Raw genomic sequence first — 22702 nt, 5'->3', positions numbered from 1 at the left:
TTTTTTTTTAAATAAAAATGAAAAGTTATGTGAATCACATTTTTATTTGGAGTACCCCCGACGGCATTGCACCTGCCCCAGTTTGGGAATACCTGCTGTAGGTTGAACTAGTGTTTAGAGTGCCAGATTATGCCTTTGTCTAGGAGAGGACAGCTGCAGATAGCAGCTTCCATGTGGCAAACGCTTGAATGTAAAACAAAAAAACATGGTTAATACATGACCCGAGTTGGGTGAGAAGGTTCCAGAAATGTCCATATACCAATGTTCTTTCCTGCTCATTGGAAGCTAAGCCACACGAGGTCACCAGTTACCCTGGCATTTAGGAAATTCTCTGCTGTGCCCTATCAAAAAGCCACACAACTGAGGGTAAAAAAAATGTTAGAGTATATGAAAATACATTTTATACATAGAAATATACTTTTAATGACAATCATAGCGCTAGATTTTAGATTTACAAATATAAACAACTACATCATGTGCATCTGTATTCAAGGTGGCCAATATCATTCACAGATAATGGCAAATTATAATTACATCACGATTATGGATGATAACTAATATAAATAAATACAAAATGAATAGATAGTCAATCTTGAATTAATAATAGGATGATCAAATGCTCTTTCAAAGAAACTCATTACATGCCAAGTCCGTGGAGGCCACTGTTACTGTATGCAGTTGTGGAAACAGTAAAGGGGCAGTCTGCAGTTGCTACACCCATTTTTGGACTTAGAAATGAATGATATATACTCATTGATTCTTGAATATACCTTACAAATGCCTCATGAGCTTAGTTAAACTGTCGTATCCCATCAGAACTCAAAATATAAGCTTGTATTCCTCCAATGTTTGTAAACAAATGTAAACAAACTGTATTGCCTCAAAACATGGTTAAAACTATAATTATGATATCATGGATGGTCAGTCTTTGCATTCTTGTAAGTCTTCGATTTGAGAGGGATTACATTTCTCCAGGCCCAGCCCTCAGCTTTTTACCAAAACAGAGGCGGGGGAATGCTTTGTTATTGTTTTAAATGTGGATTGGCCCTTTAAAGCAGATGACTCAATTACTTGACAGAATCTCACATTATGGGCTCTTGAGTGCTAAAACATGTGAAACACAATGAGATTGACATATGTACGAAACATAGGAAAATGCAGAAGGTACTGAGAGATTGAAAAAATACATTTGACTAACATTCCTTATGTCAATATTTATTGACTGATTCATTTCAAGATATATTCATTAACCTAACCATCTTTGCAACATTTATTTAATTCTTATTTATTTAAACATTTAAAACATGTATTATTTTATAATAATAGTCTTATGTTCATTTTTTTAAGTAAAGTATTAAATTAAATCCAGTCCAAGTCAGTAACTACCATTAACTTGTAATGTCACCTTCAGAATTTGGCACATGATATCAGGTAAAAAAAACAGCATCCAAAAATACATATTACCATCGGTGTCAAGGCAAACTGATTTAAAGTACTATAGGCAAATATTCAGTTCTAAGAGTTGAAATCTGGGGTGTGTATGGTACTGCATACATAAAGCTTCACTATGACCTCAAATGTTAGCCCAATGTGTGAATTATTGTTGTATAAAAAAATGTTAAACATTTAACATGTATAAGTAATAGAAAACAAATCCCCCAACAAATTAAATGCAACAAACACAAGCCTTTGAAAAAGGTACAATCTTAACACAAAAATAAACTAATGCATGCTTTGTTTTCCCTCCCCATCTCCTGTCCAGTACATCTTTGACTTTCAGTACAATAATGGGTTTGTAACATCCAGAAAGACATTGATGCAAACATTTTGACCACCCCCCTTGTTAATTTACACACTTCTGCTTCTCTCATCAACTTATATGACATTGTTCGTTCACAAATCTAAACACAGTAGATTCTCCAATGAAGAAGAAATAAACATAGAAAACCAACCAGTGCAGGCTTGATGGGGAACCTTGTCTTCCTCCATTAAGTGCAAAGGGTAGTTATTTTTTGCTGTGGATATTCTGGCCTTAATGTCAGTGTCTAGCTGAGTTTCTGCAGTAATTTGTCCTCTTTGAGTCCAAACTGTACACTCACAGACATCTCTGCTATGAACTGTTCACAGGCCGTCTTGGTCACCTGTTTGCAATAGCGCAGGTCAATGTGACAGATGCTTCCACAGCGCTTGAAGAAGGTAAGGGAATGGTCTGTCACCCTATTACAAACTTGAGGTGGAGACAAAAACACAGCCAGGCATGAGGAAACCCGTAGAGAACCGGATTGAATATTATGAAGCCTAAATGCAACATAGACTTTCAAACTATAATAAAAATAAAAAATAACTGTGAAATCAGATAAGACAGAAAATAAATACATCTTTGATATTCTTTAACATTAAGAGAAAAGTGAAATAGCTTATTCTATAATAGTTATGACTGAAAACACGATGTATAATGTAAAATTGTATAATGTAACTACTGTAAAAAAAAGTTAAAATAAGTGGTATGTTTCTAAAATGTGTTTAGAATGTGCATGTAACAACAAAAGAAAAAGCTGTAAAAAGTTACATTTTGTCCTCCGAAGGTAGCCCCAAAAAAATAAACAAGTGACATAGCAGAGTAAATAAAAACCGCCTCTGTGCTGTTGTATTACTCTAGCCCCTGGTGCTAATACTGAGGTTGTGAGAGTGGTGTGACTGACAGGGTTCCTACCTGACAGGTTGATCTCTGTGAGGGAATCTCTGGTTGTGGTCCCTGCGGCCGTCAGCAGGTTGACCGAATGGTCGTTGATGTGGTTGCAGTAGCTCAGGTCCAGTCGGGAAAGTAACGGCATATGTCTGATAATCAGACGCAGGGAGGCGTCTGTGATGTCCAGTCCGGCCAGACGCAAGTCCAGGATGTTCCTCAGTTTACAGCGGTTGTCCAACTGACCTGAGGGTGGAGAGCATGAACAAAATAGGAGTGATTTCTCATCTCGCAGTCAAACATGGCGAGTAATCTGATACATTTTCGTTAACATCCTTCAATTAAACGTGAACTATCTTAAGATACACTCATTTTTCTTCCTAATGGGTTTTTAGAAAGAAAAGCCTCCCAGTCCTGTCACACCCAGAAGAACCACCAGAGGTTGCTATAATACACTCATGTCAATTTCACCTAACTCTCCCCTCTTGTTGCAGGTGGTTACCTGGTCTGTTATCGGTCGGGGGCGAGAGCAGGTCCCTCATCTGGGCATCTTTGAGCCCTTCCACCCACTGCACATCCAGGGTGCGCAGCAGAGGGCAGCTAGAGGTGCAGAGGGCAGACACAGCCACCCACGAGCACCCTGAGAGCAGCAACACGCGCAGACCTGCAGGACACAGAGCGGAGTAGCGTTAGACGGGTTTCAATGCTGAGACACAATCACATTTGGACAGTCTCTGGTGTCTAGCCAAAACATTTTCCTCTCCCATAGATCAGAGGTTGACATGGTCCTGGTATGTACCTGGTAAGCGGTTTATTAGCCAGCTCAGCTGCTTCTTGGAGATGTTGGTCCAGCTGAGGTCCAGTGAGAGAGGCTGTCTGCGGATAATGCCACTCAGCATAAGGGGAGTGATAGATTTACAGCGGTTCAGATCGATGTTGGTCCACAGTCTTTTATCACAGCACCTGTCAGAGATAGACAATAGAAATACACACTCACAATCTGGCTTGGACTAAAATTCACAATGTTCTAGATAATTAGTATATTTGAATGTGAGTGTTAAAGAGATTGAACGGGATCTTAAGCACTTACAAATTAGTAACATATTTTAAGAATTGGAATTCCTAACAATTTTTTATGCAGGACGTAACACATCATACGAAATGGATGACGTACACAATGGTGCACAATTTTCAGGGACCCAATTTTTATAACGCATCTTTATTTTATGTTTTATAGGCCCTTAAATGTAAACTAAAAATATGAGTGGGAATAGTAAGAGCTCTCACCATCTATTCCATGTCTTGCAGACACGCATGCAGACACACAGCTCCTTGTGTGTGAAGTGTCCAAAGAGCTTCATCCAGACCTCTCGCTGCACCGCATGAGTCTTCCCGTCCACCAGGGGCAGTCTGTCCGGCGGAGGGCTGATGGGGGGTGGCCGGATTACGTGGCGCTCCATTTGGACACACTTGGGTGGGGAGCGTGGGGGCAGGGGCCGGGTGCCAGGGGAGCTCCTGTTGAAGCCCAGAGGGGTGATCTGGCTGGGGTAGAAGTGGCGCAGCTCCCAGGGGGTGCCGTTCATTTCCTTGGTCCGGAGGTGGGGGCGCTCCCCTCCCAGGTCACTGCCGATGCGGAAGCCCCTCTTGGGCTCCTCATTCTCACTCTCTGGCTCCACCTTGAGGGGCTGGCGGTTCTCATTGGCTAGGCAGTCCTCAGTCTTTTGGATCTCCTGGTTCAGTGCTTTGCTCAGCTCCTTATTAGGTAAACGGCGTTTGCGGCGCGCTTTGGGGCGTGGGCCCTTCTCCTGGGGTTCACTGCCACCCTCGCTGCTGGGGCCAGCCTGTGGAGAGCTGCAGTGAGACTGGTCACTGTCTAGAACAGGAGTTTTGAGAGGAGGCCTTGGAAAGTTTGTCTTTGTGTCCTTGCCATCCCCGTCCTCTGCCCAGTCCTCGGTATCTCCTAAACGATCTCTCCTCTCCAGGCCTCGCCAGAAAAGAGAGTCTGTATCCTCCTTATCCACTTCCTCCTCCTGGTCTTCCTCCTCAGTCTTGATCTGATGAAGGAGTTTGGGGAACAGAGATTCATCTGCCTTTCCCTGTGGGGGAGAGGGAGGTTTAGTTAGAGAGCATGTGCAACTATGGATACCAGAGCACATATCAACATCCAAACATTTTACAAAAGGAGTTGCTTGGCACAGCATGAAAATTGCCATGCATAGTCAATGAGTAACATTATACTAACAGACACTGAAACAGAAACCGCATTATGAAATAGGAGTCTACCTTCTTCCTCACACTGAAGTCCTCTTCCTCGTCATCATCGAAGAGCTTCCTCTTCTTCCTCAGTTTGTCCTCAGGTCTGGGCCGAGGCAGGGTGCTGGGGGTCAGGACAGGGGGGTGTCTGTAGAGGGGCTCCCGTTCCTCAGGTCTGTGTCTGGAGATATCATCCCCCTCTGGCTTCCTCTTGGCTGTAGACGTAGATGTGGACTCACCCTCCTCCTTGACTGCCTTCTGCTCCTTCAGCAGGGAGCCAGGGAGGTTAGACGCATACTTGAACCCCGGTCCCCTTTTTTGCTTGCAGACCAGAAGGTGGAAAAACAGGGAAGACAACTTTATATATTTCGCCTATCACGACAGGGTCACCAAACTGAGATACTGTACTTGTTTCAATGGTGAAACAAGTCAGACATTGTAAACTACTTAGACTGTGACTGTGCCACTTCTAGAGAATTAGATGTTTGTTTCCTTCCCGTGTAACAGACACAGGGCATTGAACCATGTGATATAGTAAGTAGATGAACAGGAAGTAAGAAACCACAAAGTAAAGACATTATGAAATGCCTCTGACTTTAAAGAATAATTATTTGGAGAGTGTTTTCCAAAGATGGTTCACAGCACTGTTTCCTAGTCCAACATCAGATGACAAAATTGGTGTGTGCTTTATCTTTGGAGAAAGGGGAAACTAAAATATCAATTTCATATTAATGCTTATGAACTTCAGAGTAGATAGTATTCTATGATGGGCTGCCTACAGTAAGTACTTAAAATGATGCATTCATATACAGATGTATGATCACCCTGTTGCAGGAGAACTGTCCTGCAAAGCAGGACATTTAAAACTTGAAGTGAATTTGAGGTTTAATAAGTCTTCTGAAGTTTATAATTTCAAATGTATCAACCGCTACAAAATATCAATTAACTATAATCCACATATCCTTTTGCTGCAGGATTAAGTTCCTGCTGGAGCAAACTGGCTCAAATTAAGATCCTACATTTGTAGGTACTCACTTTTCCGGTTTTCCCAGCGTAGTTGCATTTGGGACATTCCCAACAGTTAGGAAGTTCATCGTTCACCACGCCAGAGGCATCTTTTACCTGAAAAGCATGAAGTAAAAGAGAGAGTTAAGACGAAAAGGGCAGAAGGGGAGTCAGTCTAATGTACAATGTGTTCAGCACAGAGAGGAATGAACAGGGAACTGAAAGTGACTGTTGTCACCTCTTTGTGTGAGGCAGTTTAACACTTTATTTCTGACACATTTAAAAAGTGACAAACTCTAGCAAACAACAACCTCTAACAATGAAAAATCTATATTATTCAGAAATACCTTACCATAAGTGTGTTATGTGCCTGGAATACAACAAACACAAAGGCTGTGTTCCTAATATCTGATGTAGTTCACAACTTCACTTCATTAGAACAGGTTCGAGCAAGGACATGCTATGACATGTTATGCTTTGGCTGAATGGCTCCTAAGAGTGCATGAGCAGCTTTGCATTTCATTTGCATCCGGCTCCACCCAGCAATGTCAACAACACTGCAAAGTCGTATTCTAGCATCATTTGATTTCAACTGGACACAGCCTACTGCAAGTCTGGCTGGAAGAGGGAAAGTGATGAGGTGACTCAGTGTCAAACAACAACAGGAAGTCCCCACCACACCAATGACTCATCAAGTTGCCTTGTAAAACTGTTTGACAGTCAAACACAGTGAATCATCTGCCGTTAGTACAAAGGCAAACATTCCAGGATTTTGCCTTCATGTGTGTGTCAAAGCATATAAATCACTCAACCGTATCATAAATATTCAGGTGAATCTCACTCACAAATAATGAATCATCAAACTCATCAGGTGGAGGCTTGGCCTCGTGTTCAGTCACGGTTGTGTTCAATCACGACTCGACATGCTCATCCTGTCTCACCTTTAAGCAGTTGGGGTGGACAATCTCATTGCAGATGGAGCACTCCATGAGCATGACGTTGAACTTGTCCTCCTCCTCCAATGTGTCCTCCTTCCCTGCTTCTCCGCACACCACACACACAGCTGTGTGGGGCAGGACAGGCTGCAAAGGACAAATACAAAAACACATTCACTGACAACTGTCAAACTCATTGACAGTAACACACACAGTGTCTCCATTATGCCGGTGTGCAATAATATTTGCAAATAGTGTTGATAAGCTGCTACTGGTCATTCTGTTTCCTGTTTTAGGAAAATCATTAACAGACATTGGCGACTATGCCAAGCCGTAGACAAATATCCACTGAATGGACTCAACAGAATCTAGAGACCTTTGTCACATGAATGAGTCTTATGATTTTCATGTCAAATGCACAGTCTTTTGTATTTGTGGCACAGCACTGTAGCACTGGATAAGACAATATAGGCTAACTGAACTATCTGCTAAATAGTATGAATGATGAAAAGCCTGTGTGGTTACTATGGCTTTACTCACTGCAATGCACTGCCTCATGATACAGGACTGCTTCATGCGCCCGGGTCCTCCAAACTTCTTCATGTCTTTACAGAAGTGACATTCTCCACACTCAGTTCGGAGGCACGCCTCACACTTTCGGCAGCGTGTTCTCCTGCGTCTGGCGCCAGACGCACTGCGATTGGACGGCAGCTTGACCGCTGCTGAAGTCCCCATCTTGGGCTTTGGCCGGTTGGCTTCCCGTTTCTGCAGAGAGAAAAATAATACAATTTATGTTATTACGTCCATTACCTCTTGTCCCTGGAAGTAGACTTTTTGAGTCCGGTCATTGGCTCCCTGGTCCTCTCCAACCAATATTCAATCTTGAGTATTTGGAAACTACTTTAGAAAGGCAATTCAAATGGGCACAATTGCCTAAGAGAGTAACCTACATTCTGCTTCATTATGGAACACAAAACATCTAGTATGGTCTACTCCTGACAGTCATAAAGCTAGTGAAACAGTACTGCACTGAAGCCACCGGCTGCGAGCCACATACAGTACCTTTCTAAACCTCTCTAAATGCCAAATCTAAAAATCAGCCTCTGTCCAAGAAAATAAAAAGATTCTCTCCCACCCTGTGACACCACAAATAGAGGTTCACAGGTAAAAATTCATTTCAATGCTCTTTACCCGAGCCTAGAGCCACCAGAACAATAAAAATTAGATATTCCCTACGCCATTTCTGAGAAATGTATTTTTTGCTGCAGAGGCGAGTGTTTCCTTGGCAACACAGTTCCCCTGCTTTTCCTAACCATTTGAATAGAATAATGAAAGGAGATGAGAACTAGCAGAGACATACTGTACTTTAGCTTTAAATGGGAGGGCTGTGGAGAGGTTAGGATTGTTTTGAAATTGAACATTTTCATGGCTCCTCTGGCAGAAGTAAAACTGTTACTTTATTTTCTCGTAAAGTACACATATCGCTTCAGGCCCTAGGAGACACGCTGGAAAAACAGAGTTGAATGTGCTCCTGTAGATTGGGTCATTCATTCCCCTGGAGGCTGTTCTTACTGGCACTAAAAACACTGTTTATGGGGTGAGATCGATTAGTGTAGTGTAGAATCTGCTGCTTGTCACTCAGTTCCAGTCGAGCATTATGTCCTGCCTCTGATCTCCTGCAAAGGACATCTATAAAGCTGATACGCTATTTACACAACCTACTCCCCTAAATAAAAGGTACAACCAATTGCATGGTGTCAAATATGGTTTAATCTGGAGGTTCGCGTGTGTATTTCTGGAAAATTATCTACCACTGTATGAGCCAGTAGGTCCATCCATTAAAGAAACTAAATCACAAGACAGCAACACACACAGGTCCACAAAAAATCTTACCACCTGGCAATGCTCCTCAGTTAAGGATTAATACACAACAGTGAAAACCTTCCACTCCCAAACAAATACTGAGCAACATTGTCACGTCACAGCCCTTACATAATCATCCTCCTGGAACAGATATAGCTAATAAGGACCAAACCGCCATCTTATAAAAGCAGATGGAATTCTTGCAGAGGGCTAAAGAGAGAGAAGAAAAACGCTAGACCAGGGTCAATGAGAACAAAGTGTTCCTTCATGAATACTAGAATAAGATGTCACTGGGGATACATACCACAAGACGATTCTTCACCGGGAAGCTTTTCTTCAGGTTTGGAAAGAGAGTTGTTATAATAACCTTTTACCTTCATCTCATCTTTGGCCATCCTCAAGCATAATTCCAGATCCGAAACAGATTCTCAAGCATACGGGGTTGTTGTTGACGCAACATCCAACTGGAAATGGGAAACAGACTACAATCTGATGGTTTTCCTAATAAATCTGTTCAACCAAGGAGTGTATGTACAAGGAAGACATCAGAAGGAGGGCAGAGGCTGCAAATGATATGACTATCAGCATTGCACAACATTCAAGTGTGATTGGCACATTCCTGGCATTGTCTTAAAATATTGAAATTCCTCTAACTGATTTTTTAGAGACCTTTTAACAGAAATCTCTACAACATTATATCCAACACAACAGATCACCAAAGCAATCAACGTAGGACTATTAGAAACCCACGTGTGCTACATGACCTATTTTCCTCTCAAACAAACTCCTCTTTACCCTGAAGGAGTCCTTGAATAAAGTAGCTGATACCCTCTTGTTACAAATATCCAAGTTAATTGTGCAACAGCATGACAAACTGCTTGACAAAGTGTTCTGTGTATGTGAGTTATGAAAAGAGTGATGTTCTTCGAATATCTGTTCTGCCAAGGGGGCATGAGTTTGTTTATCTTTTATTTGTTTTAATCAACAAGCGTATGGTCCATCTATGCGATGTTATGTGAAACCTCTGAATTACAGGAGAAAGTACTAAATATGGTGGCTAAAATGAGGAGTGATCCTCCTCCTATGCCTCTCTTCCAAGAAATCATAACTCCAATCTTTAAGACGTGTATCGTCTTTAAAAAAAAAGAACTAAAGTCGTCTGAGTCAAAAGTAGGCCTATGAAACACTAATTTGATGATTGTTTACAAAAGCATCTTGACCTATAATAGTTCCAGACTGAATACCAACACTTACTGTAACTTGGCTGATTAATGTGCTAGGAATGTTAGGTTTGTTTGATGAGGCCCTAAAACACTAGGCCGAGATGGGGGCCTTATCTGATCAGTTTCACTGTGGATCCCAGTGCTGTGGGGGGAAGTCACAGGGTTCACCATCTGCCTGGCTTCAGTGGACCACAGCACACCACAACAATGCACACAAAAGGGAGGGAAGTCCATGACATCTCCACAACTGCGCCAAAAGAATAAGATCAAAATAACCCACTTCATAAACAATGACTGAGTGGGTGTGTGGGTTTAATTTTTTTATTTCACCTTTATTTAACCAGCTAGGCTAGTTGAGAACAAGTTCTCATTTACAACTGGCCAAGAATAAAGTAAAGCAGTTCGACACATACAACAACACAGAGTTACACATGGAATAAACAAACATACAGCCAATAACACAGTAGAAAAAAATGTATATACAGTGTGTGCAAATGAGGTAAGATAAGGGAGGTAAGGCAATAAATAGTCCATGGTGGCGAAGTAATTACAATATACCAATTAAACACTGGAGTGATTGATGTGCAGAAGATGAATGTGCAAGTAGAGATACTGGGGTGCAAAGGAGCAAGATCAATAATAAATAAATACTGTATCGGGATGAGGTAGTTCGATGGGCTATATTACAGATGAGCTATGTACAGGTGCAGTGATCTCTGAGCTGCTCTGACAGCTGGTGCTTAAAGCTAGTGAGGGAGATATGAGTCTCCAGCTTCAGTGATTTTTGCAGTTCGTTCCAGTCATTGGCAGCAGAGAACTGGAAGGAAAGGCGGTCAAAGGAGGAATTGGCTTTGGGGGTGAATAGTGAGATATCTGCTGGAGCGCGTGCTACGGGTGGGTGCTGCTATGGTGACCAGTGAGCTGAGATAAGGCGGGGCTTTACCTAGCAGAGACTTGTAGATGACCTGGAGCCAGTGCGTTTGGCAATGAGTATGAAGCGAGGGCCAGCCAACGAAAGCATACAGGCCGCAATGGTGGGTAGTATATGGGGCTTTCGTGACAAAACGGATGGCACTGTGATAGACTGCATCCAATTTGTTGAGTAGAGTGTTGGAGGCTATTTTGTAAATGACATTGCCGAAGTCGAGGATCGGTAGGATAGTCAGTTTTACGAGGGTATGTGTGGCAGCATGAGTGAAGGATGCTTTGTTGCAAAATAGGAAGCCGATTCTAGATTTAATTTTGGATTGGAGATGCTTAATGTGAGACTGGAAGGAGAGTTTACAGTCTAACCAGAAACCTAGGTATTTGTAGTTGTCCACATATTCTAAGTCAGAACTGTCCAGAGTAGTGATGCTGGACGGGCGGGCAGGTGCGGGCAGCGATCGGTTGAAGAGCATGCATTTAGTTTTACTTGCATTTAAGAGCAGTTGGAGGCCACGGAAGGAGAGTTGTATGGCATTGAAGCTCGTATTGAGGTTAGTTAACACAGTGTTCAAAGAAGGGCCAGAAGTATACAGAATGGTGTCGTCTGCGTAGAGGTGGATCAGAGAATCACCAGCAGCAAGAGCGACATCATTGATGTATACAGAGAAGAGAGTCTGCCCGAGAATTGAAACCTGTGGCACCCCCATAGAGACTGCCAGAGGTCCGGAAAACAGGCCCTCCGATTTGACACACTGAACTCTATCAGAGAAGTAGTTGGTGAACCTGGCGAGGCAGTCATTTGAGAAAACAAGGCTGTTGAGTCTGCCGATAAGAATGCGGTGATTGACAGAGTCGAAAGCCTTGGCCAGGTCGATGAATACGGCTGCACAGTAATGTCTCTAATCGATGGCGGTTATGATATCGTTTAGGACCTTGAAGTCGGAAGTTTACATACACTTAGGTTGGAGTCATTAAAACTCGTTTTTCAACCATTTCACAAATTTCTTGTTAACAAACTATAGTTTTGGCAAGTTGGTTAGGACATCTACTTTGTGCATGGCACAAGTAATTTTTCCAACAATTGTTTACAGAGATTATTTCACTGTATCACAACTCCAGTGGGTCAGAAGTTTACATACACTAAGTTGACTGTGCCTTTAAACAGCTTGAAAAATTCCAGAAAATGGTGTCACGGCTTTAGAATGTTCTGACAGGCTAATCAACATCATTTTAGTCAATTGGAGGTGTACCTGTGGATGTATTTCAAGGCCTACCTTCAAACTCAGTGCCTCTTTGCTTGACATCATGTGAAAATCAAAAGAAATCAGCCAAGACCTCAGAAAAAAATTGCAGTCCTCCATAAGTCTGGTTCATCCTTTGGCGCAATTTCCAAACACCTGAAGGTACCACATTCATCTGTACAAACAATAGTACGCAAGTATAAATACCATGGACCACGCAGCCGTCATACCGCTCAGGAAGGAGACGCGTTCTGTCTCCTACAGATGAACATACTCTGGTGCGAAAAGTGCAAATCAATCCCAGAACAACAGCAAAGGACCTTGTGAAGATGCTGGAGGAAACAGATACAAAGGTATCTATATCCACAGTAAAACGAGTCCTATATCGACATAACCTGAAAGGCCACTCAGCAAGGAAGAAGCCACTGCTCCAAAACCGCCATAAAAAAAGACAGACTACGGTTTGCAACTGCACATGGGGACAAAGATCGTACTTTTTGGAGAAATGTCCTCTGGTCTGATGAAACAAAAATAGAACTCATTGGCCATAATGACCATCGTTATGTTTGGAGGAAAAAGGGGGAGGCTTGCAAGCCAAAGAACACCATCCCAACCGTGAAGCACGGGGGTGGCAGCATAATGTTGTGGGGGTGCTTTGCTGCAGGAGGGACTGGTGCACTTCAACTAATATATATACAAAAAAGGAAGAAGGAAAAAGGAACATAGATTCTAAACGGCCGCTAATGACTGACAGTAAAAATGTGTCTTAGGTATTCCTTCATGGGTAGTGTGATGCCTAAGTTTAACTTACAATCAACTGACACAGCCGGGCTTCTTCTTCTTCTGACTTTATATGGCGGTTGGCAAGGTGCATTACCACCACCAACTGGACTGGAGTGTAAACCTCAGTTCATCTTTCAATCACCCACGTGGGTATATGGTCCTAAAAACCAATGAGGAGATGGGAAAGGTGGGACTTGCAGCGCGTCAAGCATCACAAATAGAACCAAGTTCTATTTAAGTGCCTGGCTACGCAGACGCTTATTGAAATGTGCGAGCAGTGTGGGTGCAGTGATTGATTAACATGTATGTGTACATTTATTTTGCAACGCACGCGGTGTGGTCAGCATGTTACCTGAATAACTGGGCCTGCCGGAAGCATAATGTGCACTCTACCTCCTCCAATCAGAGTACCTATTCCTAGCACACCTAGAACCTAATGCTTCAAAATAAGCTAAATATTTGTCATTTACCTTTTCAAATGTATTACCTTGTGTGTGTGTGTGGCATAAACACACAACCAGTCAATGTTTTAATCTGATTAGGCTACTTCAAAAGTCTCCTGTAGTCATGCGGTTTGCAACACCCGTGCCAATATATCCTCCAAACATGTCTTCTTGGGCATTATCACTTAAATAACCGCTATTTCGCACATAACACATTTTACCAACAAAAACAGATCTCACCTTGTCTAGCGTATTTTGTTTTGTCAACAAAATACTGACATTTGCTGCTTCCATCAGGACTGTTGTGTCATTTTCTATCCGGCATTTACTTGACTCGCATAAAAAGATTGGATGGAAACCTGGTTAATCTGAAGCCATTTTGAGGATGCTAGAATTACATTTTGTCAAGCCATTTTGCTAACCGTGCCAATATTTATATGGATACATCCATAACAATGAGCTAATGAGGCACAATTTTGCCTTGCAAAGAAAATGTGCTCGCTCGTCAGGACACTGTTGTTCAGAGGAGCTAGCCAACAACAGCTAACCAACAACACAGACAACAAAATCACTCCAAACGGAAGCTGTAAAGACTGCAAACTAGCTGCACTTCATTTCGTTTGACTTTTTTACAATTTACATTTATTTGTATATATCCATAAAAATTATGCCAGCTGAGTCATGATTTCGACTAATTTGGAAACCCAAATTGGTCTACATGGACAAGTTCTGGCCTGGTTTAGATCTTATCTGTCGGAAAGATATCAGTTTGTCTCTGCGAATGGTTTGTCCTCTGACAAATCAATTGTAAATTTCGGTGTTCCTCAAGGTTCCGTTTTGGGACCACTATTGTTTTCACTATATATTTTACCTCTTGGGGATGTCATTCGGAAACATAATGTTAACTTTCACTGCTATGCGGATGACACACAGCTGTACATTTCAATGAATAGTGGTGAAGCCACAAAATTGCCCTTGCTGGAAGCCTGTGTTTCAGACATAAGGAAGTGGATGGCTGCAAACTTTCTACATTTAAACTCAGACAAAACAGAGATGCTTGTTCTAGGTCCCAAGAAACAAAGAGATCTGTTGAATCTGACAATTAATCTTGATGGTTGTACAGTCGTCTCAAATAAAACTGAAGGACCTCGGCGTTACTCTGGACCCTGATCTCTCTTTTGACGAACATATCAAGATTGTTTCAAGGACAGCTTTTTTCTATCTACGTAACAATGCAAAAATCTGACATTTTCTGTCCAAAATTGATGCAGAAAAATGTATCCATGCTTTTGTTACTTCTAGGTTAGACTACTGCAATGTTCTCCTTTCCGGCTACCCGGATAAAGCACTAAAATTTCAGTTAGTGCTAAATACGGCTGCTAGAATCCTGACTAGAACCCAAAAACTTGATCATATTACTCCAGTGCTAGCCTCCCTACACTGGCTTCCTGTTAAGGCAAGGGCTGATTTCAAGGTTTTACTGCTAACCTACAAAGCATTACATGGGCTTGCTCCTATCTTTCCGATTTGGTCCTGCCGTACATACCTACACGTACGCTACGGTCACAAGACGCAGGCCTCCTAATTGTCCCTAGAATTTCTAAGCAAACAGCTGGAGGCAGGGCTTTCACCTATAGAGCTCCATTTTTATGGAATGGTCTGCCTACCCATGTGAGAGACGCAGACTCGGTCTCAACCTTTAAGTCTTTATTGAAGACTCATTTCTTCAGTAGGTCCTATGATTGAGTGTAGTCTGGCCCAGGAGTGTGAAGGTGAACGGAAAGGCACTGGAGCAACGAACCACCCTTGCTGTCTCTGCCTAGCCGGTTCCCCTCTCTCCACTGGGATTCTCTGCCTCTAACCTTATTACAGGGGCTGAGTCACTGGCTTACTGGTGCTCTTCCATGCCGTCCCTAGGAGGCGTGCGTCACTTGAGTGGGTTGAGTCACTGACATGGTCTTCCTGTCTGGGTTGGCGCCCCCCCTTGGGTTGTGCCGTGGCGGAGATCTTTGTGGGCTATACTCGGCCTTGTCTCAGGATGGTAGGTTGGTGGTTGAAGATATCCCTCTAGTGGTGTGGGGGCTGTGCATTGGCAAAGTGAGTGGGGTTATATCCTACCTGTTTGGCCCTGTCCGGGGATATCATCGGATGGGGCCACAGTGTCTCCTGACCCCTCCTGTCTCAGCCTCCAGTATTTATGCTGCAGTAGTTTATGTGTCGGGGGGGCTAGGGTCAGTCTGTTATATCTGGAGTATTTCCCCTGTCTTATCCGGTGCCCTGTGTGAATTTAAGTATGCTCTCTCTAATTCTCTCTTTCTTTCTCTCTCTCTCGGAGGACCTGAGCCCTAGGACCATGCCTCAGGACTACCTGGCATGATGACTCCTTGTTGTCCCCAGTCCACCTGGCCGTGCTGCTGCTCCAGTTTCAACTGTTCTGCCTGCGGCTATGGAACCCTGACCTGTTCACTGTGATTACTATTATTTGACCATGCTGGTCATTTATGAACATTCGAACATCTTGCCCATGTTCTGTTATAATCTCCACCCGGCACAGCCAGAAGAGGACTGGCCACCCCTCATAGCCTGGTTCCTCTAGGTTTCTTCCTAGGTTTTGGCCTTTCTAGGGAGTTTTTCCTAGCCACCGTGCTTCTACACCTGCATTGCTTGCTGTTTGGGGTTTTAGGCTGGGTTTCTGTACAGCACTTTGATATATCAGCTGATGTAAGAAGGGCTATATAAATACATTTGATTTGATTTGACTAGCTGAGAAACGCTACCTGCCTGCCTTGTCTTGTCCTGACTCCTGAGTTCATTACTATTGGACAGCTGGAGATCGAATTTGAATATTGAAACAATGTTACAAAATGTTGGAGAGACAGACAGCAAGGTTTAGACAAATCTCTGCTGTTGAAAACGAAATGATAGTCTAAAAGAAATGTGAGAATGTCTAGATACATTTTAATAGTGATCAAGTTTATAAATTGCTTGGCTGGGCTGATGAGACAGTGGATTGCGCAGTCAGATGGAACAGAGTAAACAGGCATTTTAGCGTCATAGATTTAGCCGGTGGTAATACGTTTTAACCAATCAGCCATCAGGATTAGACATGATTATTATATCATATTATACAAGTAAACTTGGAGTCACGTGATGGTATGTTGTGTGGTCCTCCCACTAAGACTTGGGAAAGCTTGTAATTTATTAGGCTACAGATTAAATAAATGATGAACTTCACAGGGTGGTGAAAGTGCACGGGATGAGCTTGATGCTCAATAAATATCTAGGGTCTTATTCTGGTGACATGATGATCGATGGTTGGCTGCTGTTTGACAAATACAAAGTGCCAATACCATGGTGGGCACATTTGCTATACCGACACATTTTTTTGTGACAAATGCGATGGAAACCTATTTAACTTTAACCGTACATGGGAATGTAACCGCAAAAGTAATTTTCATGTGCACTATGTATTTACGCACAGACTTTTATCTGCAACAAGTCAATTTGACGGAAACAACAATTTGATGGAAACAACAAAATCTGCTGCCAATTGGATGGAACCCTAGCTATAGACACCCTAAAGACTCTGCCAAGTGCGCTTGTCCAGTGTCGCTTTGATTATGCCTGCACATCATGCTTCACCAGCAGCCCCAAACATCTAAAGAATAAGATACAGACCAGCCAAAACAAGCATGTAACAATTGTACTTAAACTCCCCCTCCCCCCATCTGGAGGTCGAGCATTTTAAGCAGCTAGGCTGGCTATCTGTAGAAAGAAATAGTAGTATTAATTCAACTTGGTCTGGTCCACAGAATTTGTCAGAGATGTCCGTCAGCATAATACCAGAGCCAGAGACACTAATATTCACTGTTTTAAATTTAAGAGTCTAACTGGTAAGAACACATTTGTATATACTGGCACTGTTGAGTGGAACAAACTACCACAGGAACTCAAAGTCATACCAACCATAACCACTTTTTAAAAGAATGTCAAAAGCTGGCTTATGTCTGAACAGTAGAATCTCTGTAATGTGTCTGTATCTATGTCAAGAAAAATAGGGACCACAATGGAAATAAGCCCCAACTTTATGGTGTAATCCCAGTCACTTTTAAAAATAGTCTAATCTACTCTATATGTATGTATTTTTATTTTTACTGGCAAATAAAAATCTAATCAATCCAAACTGTTCAGCACGGTCATTTGAAGAATGGAAATAGACATCTGTTAATAAACACCAAAATGTTTAATGATATTCAGAGACTGTCAAGCCAAACCTTCGATACTGGGTAGGCCTTCAAGGTAGGGAGGGATGAATTTTCTGTTTGTCCAGATTGACAGTCTTTTTATTCGTATTAATTAGGGATCCCCATTAGCTGCTGCCTATTCTTCCTGGGGTCCAAACACATTTAGGCACTTACATTACATATAAAACATAAGATAAACTGTACATTATAACACCACTACATTATAACACCACTACATATCTACAATACAAAATGTATAATACCACCATACAACAACATTACAATGTACGTGTGTGTAGAGGGCGTGTCCTAGCGCTTGTGTGTGTATGCGTGTCTGTACCTTTCTCCATTCACAGTCCCCGCTGTTCCATATGGTGTATTTTTCCCTGTATTTTTTTTTTTTACATCTGATTATACTGCTTGCATCAGTTACCTGATGTGGAAAAGAGTTCAATGTAATCATGGCTCTATGTAGTACTGTGCGCCTCCAATAGTCGGTTCTGGACTTGGGGATTGTGAAAAGACCTCTGGTGGCATGTCTTGTGGGATATGCATGGGTGTCCGAATTGTGTGCTAGTAGTTTAAACAGACAGCTCGGTACATTCAGCTTGTCAACACCTCTTACAAAACAAGTAGTGATGAAGTCAATCTCTCCTCCACTTCGAGCCATGAGACTGATATGCATATCATTGATATTAGCGCCCCGTGTACATTTAAGGGCAAGCCGTGCTGCCCTGTTCTGAGCCAATTGTACATTTCCTAATTCCCTCTTTGCGGCACCTGACCACACTACTGAATAATAATCAGGTGTGACAAAACTAAGGCCTTTAGGACCTGCCTTGTTGATAGTGTTAAGAAGGCAGAGCTGTGCTTTATTATGGACAGACTTCTCCCCATTTTAGCTACTGTTGTATCAATAGGATTTGACCATGCAGGTTTACAATCCAGGGTTACTCCAAGCAGTTTATTCACCTCAACTTTCTCATTTTCCACATTATTCATTACAAGATTTAGTTCAGGTTTAGTGAATGATTTGTCCCAAATACAATTGATTTTATTTTTTTTTAAATATTTAGGACTAACTTATTCCTTGCCATCCATTCTGAAACAAACTGCAGCTCTTTGTTAAGTGTTGCAGTCATATCACTCAATGTAGTAGCTGACGTATATAGTGTTGAGTCATCCGCATACATAGACACACTTGCATGTTGTTAGTAAAGATTGAAAAAGTAAAGGGGCCTAAACAGCTGCCATGGGGAATACCTGATTCTACCTGGATTATGTTAGAGGCGCTTCCATTAAAGAACACCCTCTGTGTTCTGTTAAACAGGTAACTCTTTATCCACCATACAGCAGGGGGTGTAAAGCCATACATACGTTTTTCCATCAGCAGACTATGATCAATAATTTATTTTGGTGTTGACAACACAAACCATGATATTGAAGCACACAAAGTCAGTATACTTAGTGTATTGGTTGTTTGGTGCATTGGCCCATAACCCTGTGTGGCATCAACTGTGCCACAAGAGCATGCTGAAGTGGCATAGTCTATATCCACGTTTATAAACACTGTGTCGATATTGTTATTTGTGGTCATAAATATTATTTTGAGTTCATTCTGAGGGGGGGGGTTACAGTACAAGGGGAGGGACCAGCTCTCTCCAGTAAAATCATTTGACTAGTTCATCAAATAGATGAGGCATACTTTCACGAAATGTCTGTCCCTCTCATCATCGTATTGTGTACTTTCCTCTCTCAAAGTCTATGCGGACTGTGTGTATCTAACCTGTAGCCGGCGTTAAAGTTATCTGACACGGAGAAATGTCGGTGGAAACGCCTTTATGCGCAAATATTGATATTACAACCATCACATGGAAATAAACTTGGAGTCACGCGATGATATGTTGTGTGGTCCTCCCATTGCGACTCGGGAAAGGATGCAGTTTATTAGGCTACAGCTGGAATAATATACACGTTTCCAGTACACGGATGCGCGCGACTCTTGGCGGCAGTAAGAAACCATCGCCATCTGCACCCATTCAACATAGCCTTCATTTACGTTATTACGTCTAAACAAAATAACTTTTTTTGGTTTCTCATACCCTTCCAATTAAGTTTTGGTTCTTGATTGTATTATGAAATGCACTCATGAACAACATGTAAATAAAGGCTTTTTTTGCCGGTGTTCTAGAACTCTCCCTTGTTCTGCCACAAACGGCAAATACATTATGAACTTCACAGGGTAGTGATAGCTACTGTTGTGAATGTGCAATGTGTGAATGTGCAAGGTGATGAGCTTGATGCTTCTTTACAATAAATATCGAGGGTCTTATTCTGGTGACATGATGATCGATGCTTGGCTGCCGTTTGACAAATACAAATAATAGCGCTCATCCATAATAATCTCAATGTAGGTAGCCTACACGCACTGTATCTGCGAGCTGTTAGCTTGAGCGCATATGCCAAGACGAGAGTGGTCACATTTGCTATATAATAACAGTTGTGAAAAAGCCCTCAGAGTTGAAAATGCGATGGAAACCGATTTAACTTTTTAATTCGGTACATAGGACTGATGGTAAATTATTTGTATGTGCGCTACGTCATGACGCCCAGCCTCTTATCCGCAAAAAGTTCGTTTGATTTAAACATCTCTGGTGGGAAAATGTGCATACTGAATATTAGAATATTCGCATTAAAATCTGTCGCAAATTGGATTGAAACCTAGCTACTGTGTGAAGTTAAATACCATGTTTCTGCGCTGAACTATTGATTATTTGCTTCATGAAAACTACAACTCCCTTCAACCAAGCGTCCCGCATAGTTCTTGACTTGAATTCTCTCGTAAATTATTTTATTTCCCTTGAGAAAAGACACCATGGGCTCACAATAAACATAACTAAATGGAATTCAAGTAACTGAACCAATGTCCCTCAATTTGTTGTTTAATAACCGAAAAAAACGACATATTGGTTAATCGTTCAGCACTATTGTAGCGTAACGTACAACTAAAAGTCTCCAAACAGGCAAGAGCGGTCAACCGCTGTAAGAGCAGCTCATTGTTCCCTCTCCCCATCCCCCTCCCTAGTTCGGTTCCTGCGAAATAACATTGCTTCCAGCCCTCTTAAAGGCACAGAGCATGGTTAGGCGTGAGTATGAGCAGTTAGACATGGAAGGAATAAGTATGTCTGTCAAGAGAGCTAGACCTGAATGTGACAATGGTGCTACATCAGGCATGGTCTGATTTAGCGTAATCTATTTACTTTCGTTTTTTTTTTAAAGTCAACACTGAGCCTCAGGTGAAGTGTAGTGAAAGGCCTCACATGTATAGTCATGCTGCCTCCTACACTACTCTCCCACACCCTGACTGTTCACACAAAAATACCAGTCACAATGACCGATCCTTTTCCATGATCACAGTAACTTGACCAAGAACACAATCTGACAGGTCAGTGTGTGACAAATAGCTGGTAGACAACAATGTATATTCATTGTGTCCTCTTCAGGGTTTTTGTTGAGAAAGGTTTGTTCCAAAGGTGAGAGGATTCTGGATCACATTTAAAGCCAAGCAATTATTGGGATCAACTAACTACTTTGGTGAGCAGCTCATTCTTTTCTTGCTAGGGTCTGAGATAGGTCATCTGGATACAACAACATGAGCCAGGGACAGGAGAAGGTGTCTGTCTGTATGACCTCTTAAATAGCTATCTCTTGCCCAGTGGATTAGTTCTCTTACCAAAACAACAAACCATGTTTCCCTTTTCCATCCATTGCCTAGTCAAATTATTACCCTATTCCTGCTTATGTTGCTGAGTGAGTGGGGATAGAGAAAAGAAAGAGAGAAGGCAGGGAGAGGAAATACATTCTACTCACAGGATTACTGGTCTAAAGCCCCCCCCCTTGAGAAAGACAAAACAGCATGCAGATTAGATTAGACCCAACGTGGCTAATGTTCTGTTCTCCGACCTGTTCAGATTCTGAATCATAATCCTCTTCGTCTGCACTCAGTGACAAGGCCATGGTTCCTCTCTTCTCATCGTCTGTCCAGCGTTGTAGAGAAAACTGACATGGCTGAAGCCTCCAGCCCTGCTGCTGTTCCCTGCTCACTCGTCCCCCTCTCTCCGTCTCTCTCCCTCCCTCCCTCTCTCCACACAGCTCAGGACCAAGCAGCTGTACAGGCACACACAAGGCGACAAGAAGCCTCATGAATATGCACAGGAAAGGTCAGGAGAGACAGGGGGCAGGCAAAGCCAATGGAAAGGCAGATTGCATTTTCTTACAGGGTTGCTTACAAAGGGCACCCAGAGTCAGAGTGGGACTGGAAGGTGGTAGAGAGGGAATGGTCAGGAATAGTACAGATGGGCAATGGGAACACATCTGGCTCATTGAAAATAAAGGGAGTGGCATGTTATCACACACAAAAAAAATCATAATGATTGAGGACATGTTTCACTTTACTACAGTGACAGACACGCAGGTTGACGTTTATTGTCATGAGTCTTGTCCTGGAGGCAGAATTTAGTGATTTCCCTTTAGATAGGCCTGCTGCAAAGTCAAAATTGTCTCTATTGTAAGAATTCATGAAAACAAAACATTTGCTTTTTGGTCTTAATTTAAGGTTAGGCGTTAGGGTTAGCAGTGTGGTTAAGAGTAGGTTTAAAATCAGATGTTATGACAGTGGCTGTGCCAGCTAGTGACCACTCTGCAGAGCTGCCTCCAGAACAAGATTCATGTAGAAAAATGCTAACCTGCGACAGACACAGGAAGCCATCAGCTGCTCTGGATTTGATTGCTCTGCCCTTAATGTCTACAGATAGAGGACAAAGTACCCATCTCATGATTTCTTGGTAGTTCAAAGCAGAAATAATGAATTGCCAGTAACTAAAGTACACATGTAGGACATTATTGAGTGCTTTCATTGTCAGAATTACATCTAATTTCTGCACAAGTATTACCAATTTAACAAGAGTGTCATTATGACCATCATTATACTGTTTAAGTCTGATCTAATTATGTCCATAACCCCATTTATTCTTGTTGACATTTTGTGAAATTCTTGCATCTATGCATATGAACAGATTACACAGTAGGATATTCTAATA

General features: G+C 42.1%; 1 protein-coding gene across 4 annotated transcripts; it reads right to left on the bottom strand.

Moving 5' to 3' along the window:
• Window positions 1–394: 394 nt before the first annotated feature.
• LOC106585505 (lysine-specific demethylase 2B) lies at window positions 395–21799 on the bottom strand. Of its 4 annotated transcripts, none has more exons than XM_014171787.3 (10): window positions 21567–21799; window positions 7420–7644; window positions 6886–7026; window positions 5975–6061; window positions 4970–5269; window positions 3974–4782; window positions 3486–3649; window positions 3189–3350; window positions 2714–2932; window positions 395–2227 (listed from the first exon to the last, which is right to left on the bottom strand). In XM_014171787.3, exons 1-10 carry the CDS (start codon window positions 21618–21620, stop codon window positions 2046–2048), a joined length of 2343 nt encoding a protein of 780 aa, XP_014027262.1. In that variant the 5' UTR covers window positions 21621–21799; the 3' UTR covers window positions 395–2045. The 4 variants fall into 4 exon arrangements, with proteins under 4 accessions (XP_014027262.1, XP_014027264.1, XP_045562670.1 ...); XM_014171789.3 differs by having other exon boundaries at window positions 4970–5260; XM_045706714.2 differs by lacking the exons at window positions 6886–7026; window positions 7420–7644; window positions 21567–21799 and adding an exon at window positions 6297–6552 and having other exon boundaries at window positions 4970–5260.
• Between the last annotated feature and the right edge of the window lie 903 nt (window positions 21800–22702).

This window comes from Salmo salar, chromosome 24 (genome assembly GCF_965601325.2).
Source record: "Salmo salar chromosome 24, fSalSal1, whole genome shotgun sequence".
Classification (NCBI taxonomy): domain Eukaryota; kingdom Metazoa; phylum Chordata; class Actinopteri; order Salmoniformes; family Salmonidae; genus Salmo; species Salmo salar.
This window is presented reverse-complemented; position numbering and strand designations above follow the sequence as displayed.

What these genes read in the sequence shown, in the direction of transcription:
- LOC106585505 (XM_014171787.3), bottom strand. Translation starts at nt 21,620, where the DNA reads ATGGCCTTGTCACTGAGTGCAGACGAAGAGGATTATGATTCAGAATCT. An exon ending in ACGCTGGGAAAACCGGAAAA is followed by an intron (nt 5,270 to 5,974) that starts GTGAGTACCTAC and finishes TTCCACCTTCTG; the next exon opens with GTCTGCAAGCAAAAAAGGGG. An exon ending in TGCAAGACATGGAATAGATG is followed by an intron (nt 3,650 to 3,973) that starts GTGAGAGCTCTT and finishes TATCTCTGACAG; the next exon opens with GTGCTGTGATAAAAGACTGT.